The 5,525-nt window shown below is 40.7% G+C and overlaps 1 protein-coding gene across 1 annotated transcript in view; it reads right to left on the bottom strand.

Annotated features, from left to right (window-relative positions):
* Positions 1–2,547: 2,547 nt before the first annotated feature.
* LOC102256442 (chromosome unknown open reading frame, human CXorf56) overlaps positions 2,548–5,525 on the bottom strand; it is a 22,453-nt gene continuing 19,475 nt past the window's right edge. The window contains exons 5-7 of the mRNA XM_005859443.2: positions 4,950–5,039; positions 4,261–4,353; positions 2,548–2,641 (exon numbers count right to left, since the gene is read on the bottom strand). Coding sequence (XP_005859505.1) covers positions 2,579–2,641; positions 4,261–4,353; positions 4,950–5,039 — 246 coding nt within the window. The 3' untranslated portion in view covers positions 2,548–2,578. The remainder of the gene's footprint in view (positions 2,642–4,260; positions 4,354–4,949; positions 5,040–5,525) is intronic.

Below are 5,525 nucleotides of genomic sequence, written 5' to 3'. Positions count from 1 at the left end.
GAGTCAGAATTCTGGCTTCATCACTCACTGGTTATGAGAACTTGGGAAACTGAAACTTGCAGAGCCTCAGAGTACATATGTGTAGCATTATAATGATAGATAGCACAGTAGCCCCCCACACACACACACACACCCTTATCTGTGGTTTTGCTTTCCATGGTTTCAGTTATCCATAGTCAACCATGGTCGGAAAATATTAAATGGAAAATAAGTTTTAAATTGTATGTAGTGCTAAAATTTCATACCTGGGACATGAGCCATCCCTTTGTACATCCATACTGTATATATTCCCCACCCATCAGTCTCTTAGTAGTCGTCTCAGTTATCACATCGACTGTCAAGGTATCACAGTGCTCATGTAAAAGTAACCCTTATTTAACTTAATAATGGCCTCAAAGCACAAGAGTAGTAATGCTGGCAACTCACATATGCCAAAGAGAAGCTATAACGTGTATGTATGCATAGGAAAAAAAACATAGTATATATAAGGTTCAGACATCCACTGGGGGTCTTGGGATATATACCCCTGGATAAGGCGGAAGGCTACTGTAGTTAAACCTCTCTCATGAGATTATCTTCAAATTAAGGTTATACCTGGTTTGCCCATATAGTGGAATATTATTTGACATAAAAAGGAGTGGAGTGTTGAAATATTCTTCAATATGAATGAACGCTGCAAACATTATGGTAAGTAAAAGAAGCCAGTCCCTGAGACCAAATATTACCCACCAGTATGGCTCAGTGGTTGAGCGTTGACCTATGGTTGAGGTCATGGTTCAATTACCAGTCAGGGCACATCCTCGGGTTGCTGGCTCGATCCCTGGTGGGGGGGCATGCAGGAGGCAGCCGATCAATAATTATCTCTCATCACTGATATTTCTATCTCTCCCTCTCCCTCTCCCTTGCTCTCTGAAATAAAAATATATTCATAAACAAATAAATAAATTTAGGTAATACTTATAAAGTGCTTTCCATGGTACCTGATGCATAGTAAGTAGTCAATAAAATGTAGTTAGTATTATTATAATCATTACTATTATTTTTTATTATTACTATGAGTAAAACAATCACCAAAATTACCCTACAAATCTAAAAACAAAACAAAACACGGTTAGTGAAAGTGAGAGTACGAGAGTAGCAATGATAGGAGGTTGTTGGCAGAGAACAGAATACTGGATTTCCGAAGAGATGACATCCAGACTGTGATCATGGTAGTTTGTGGCTCAAGTGGTGTGAAGGTAAAGGTTATTGTTTGGAGTTGAGGTCAAGGAATTGTGTGGAGGTTATGGTTGGTTATCCACATGATGCCTAATTATGTCTCCAAATGAAGACAGGAAATGAGGTGGAGAGGACAAGTCAGTTGTAAAGAGTCACTAGATGCAGGCGATACTTTTTAATACAGATGAACAGATGAAAATATGGATATAAGCACTACATATTGATATCACTGAAGCAATGTAACATTAAATATTTATAAGACTCCTCCACAAATAGCAAATGTGAAATAAAATAGCCAGCATCCTTTCTTACTCTATAATATCTCCCTCCCACGCACCCAAAAACAGAAGCAGTACTCTTAGTTATTTGACAGGATGGTAGCCCCCCTGAGCTGGTTATTGAGATTCCACTTTCATTCAGATCTCACCTATCCTACCCCCTCACTCCAACCTGGCTTTTGCTTCTTTAAGTACAAAGTCTGATAAGGAGCGGCTCACTTTAGCTTTCATATTTGAAGTAAAGGAAGCTTTATGCAGATTCTGGCGTTTTATGGATTTTCTCTCCCAGTAGGAGAGATTCAAGCCATAGTGACACCTGCCAGTCTAGGAAGAGAGACAGAGTAACCTACAAGGATCTGACTTACTGTAACTTTAAAATCTAAACCATGCCACTTTTTTGTATAACACACCACAATGTTTTTTCCAAAAAATCTTTAAATGTTTTATTAAAGACCAACTATTTTAGAAACCAGAGACACTTAAACCCTGATCTATTCATAGTTTCTGTCAAGCTAAATAAGTTACATCAAATGTCGACACAAGGCGGCCGGAAAGGGGGCCGCCCCCACGCCCTTCACGCAACGCACGTTCGTGGGGAACCTGGCGCTAAACCATAAGTTACATCAAATGGACAAATATAGTACAGAAGACACATATAATAGTATAGAAAGATTTTTAAAATTCACTTCTAGAAAGCAGGTCAGATGGACTCAAAGACTTCACTGAATGTAGGAAGCAACATAAAGCCTTTTGCTGGCGCATAAAGGTAGGAGCCAGTCCATGCAGTCAATAAAAAGTTCTTTTACACGTGGACACGGACAACAGTGTGGTGACTGCCAGGGGGAGGGAGGGGGGGGGAAGTGGAGGAGGGTAAAGGGGAGATCAATGGTGATGGACAGAGACTTGACTTCGGTTGGTGACCATACAATACAATATACAGATGATGTGTTATAGAATTGGACACCTGAAACCTATATAATTTTGTAAACCAGAATCACCCCAATAAATTAAATAAAAGGAAAAAAATTTTGCCTTCTGGTCTAAATGCTTGTTTCTAGTCTGGGTTCAGAGAAAGGTCCTGATCATTTGAACTGGTTGTCAATCAAAGTCCCCTTCATTTTTGCTTTCTTGGCTTCCAGTTCAGCCTGGAGAGAAAGAAAAGCATATGTACTGATACATGACATGAAATTCTTTTTTTCTTTCCTTATTCTAACTGCCCAAACACTATCCCTCCATGCTTATTTAGTATACAAACTAGAATGGTGGTTCTAACGTCCTTATGAATCTCTAGCAACTGCTATGGCACACACAGAAAATTATAATATCTGTATAACAAAATGGGGTAAATACACAAGGCTGCAGTCAATGATAATCAACGTAGAGATATCTCCCAGCCCCAGGACCCCCAATGGACTGAGGAAAATCAATCAATATCGTGGTTCACTAGTATCTTATTCTTGGCATAACAAAAGAAGAACACTGTCCTAGGACAGTGCTACTTAATGTTGTGTGGTCCATGAACTGTCTGTTATTGGTCCATGCAAGATATGTACAAAAATTGAGAGTAAGCATTTAGAAACTTTGATCGCCATTTAACAGAATAATAATAAAATGAAAAAATTTAATAAGAGCCGAGGCAAACTTATTTTATTGCATTTTATAAATTATAAATCTGTTCTTGCAAATTGGAAATTTAAAAAAGATAAAGCACTGGCCTTCACCTCAGAAAATTTGATAAGTACTGCTTTAAACCACATGGCAAGGTAAAGCAGCTACCAAGACCTACCCACCTCTGTCACCAAAAAATCCTCTACAGTCATTAGGATAGATTGGTATAACTTTTAATGAGGCACAAATGAAGTGCTGTCTGATTTTAAAGAAATATAAGTAAATTATTATCAAAAAGAAAAAAAAAATGGAGACACCATCATATATAGGTGTGCATGTTCTATGATGAGCCCATGAATAATACAGAAACTGGTGGTGGTACCAAGGCTTTAAGAAGCAATGACCAGCCTGGCCAATACGGCTCAGTGGTTGAGCTTCAACCCATGCACCAAGAGGTGGCTGGTTCGATTCCCAGTCAGGGCACATGCCCAGGTTGCAGGCTCGATCCCCAGCAGGGGGTGTGCAGGAGGCAGCCGATTGATGTTTCTCTCTCATTGATGTTTCTATCTCTCTTTCCCTTATTCTCTCTCTAAAAATCAATCTATAATAATAAAAGCATAATATGCTGATTGGACTGTACAGCCGGACAACCTTCCGGACGAAGCTGGGGCTACAAGGGCCGAGGCAAGCGCGGCTGTGAGGGCTAAGGCAAGCTACTGCGGCTGCGAGGAATGAGCCTCTTGCATGAATTTTGTGCATCAGGCCTCTAGTGAAAACCTAAAAAACTAAAGAAGCAATGACCAGCCCCAACCCCAGTCCTACCAATGTAACACTACCGTGTGCCATTACATCCTAGGAAAGCATCCATAAACCCTGATCTAACTCCTGACCTTGGACCACAAGTAGCAGAGTAAAATATCATTCTACTTAGGGCTAGCTAACAGGTACTATCATTTAGAGCCTGGATCCTGTGGTCACTACCTCAGAGCAGGGCATACCGACAGTCATAGCCCAGACAGAGTTAGACACCTGGCAGCCGGCTACACTAGTAACCCCTGGCAGACTTCCTGAAAGATTTCCCTGACTGCCAGAGGATCTTCCCAACCAAGAGACCCAAACAGTCCAGCCCAGCACCTTGCTGCTACATGCCACTCACCAGCTCTTGCAGCCGCCTTTTGCTCATGCCTTTGCGCTCCAACTGTTTTTCAATCACTTTGGCATTCTGTGCATACGAGTCAGCAACTTCCCGCTGAGGGGAAAAAAGAAGCATCCTTAAAGCAGCAGTCACGCCAATGAGTAACAACAGAGACCTTAAGTAGCAATTTATACCATTCAAATTATGAAATTATCACTGAAATGGTATGGCTGTTCCATTTCAACTCTTCAGTAATCTAGAAGAGTTCAGGTTTCAACTGAAACGATTAAAAAATAATAGATAACATCTCTCCCTCTGTAAACATCATTATACTGAAGTACCATAAAGGTAATTGCTGCTACTGCTAAGGGCAGACTCAGAAACCATCAGAGCTGGACTAGAAGGGACCCGAAATCGTTGTAATATTTAAACTGAAGAGGGATGAGGGATTTGCCCCCTAGGGCATCTCAAAAACACAATATTTTTTAAAAAAATCACTGATTTAGTCCAACTCCCTGGCTCTCATTTTACAGATGGTGCTGGGGATCCAGGGACACAGGAACTAGCCGGCATCACAGTTGCTTACTGGCAGAGCAAGGTCTATGAGCAGACTCTAATTATTCTGCTACTGGGATGCTGTAGTTCTAGAGCCCCTTTCCTTCCATACCCCCCCCCCCCCACCCAATTCCCTTGAGAGCAGAAGCACTTACAGCTTCAATCTCCTCTTCCTCTTCATCAATAGTGGACACAGTGACAGAGCTGAACTTGCCCATGTCTTTAGTCCGTTTGGTCATCATCACCTGGAGTAGCAGAAGAGAAATCAGTGTAGATACAGCAAGAGGCTCTGTGAGCCGTGTGTGTGTGTGTGTGTGTGTGTGTGTGTGTGTGTGTGCGCGCGCGCGCACATGCAGGTGCACATGTATCTGGGTGCTGGGGAATGTAGTTTTGGGGAGTGGACACCCACCTCTTTGAAACAAGGTGGCCTATCTAAAAGTGCCAATGTGTTTATTTGCATTACAGTTTTCTAACATTTTCCATCAAGGGTTTTTAAAGTATATTTAAAAATTAGCCTGATTCGGCCCATTTGTAATTTTTTTCACTGGAAAAAGTAGAAATGTGGAAGGAAATAAATGTGAATAAAAACAATAGAATTTCTAATTTTACTCATAGGGCAGCTGTAGGAAAGAAAAAAGAACACAATATTATGCACAAAAATGGCGTTCTCTTAATAAAGAATGCTTTCATAAAGGATAATTTCTTGCACAATATAGTCTTAATTTAAAATT

This window comes from Myotis brandtii, unplaced genomic scaffold, assembly GCF_000412655.1.
Source record: "Myotis brandtii unplaced genomic scaffold, ASM41265v1 scaffold126, whole genome shotgun sequence".
NCBI classification, from domain to species: domain Eukaryota; kingdom Metazoa; phylum Chordata; class Mammalia; order Chiroptera; family Vespertilionidae; genus Myotis; species Myotis brandtii.
Note: the sequence above shows the minus strand (reverse complement) of the source record. Positions and strands in the feature narration are given on the sequence as shown.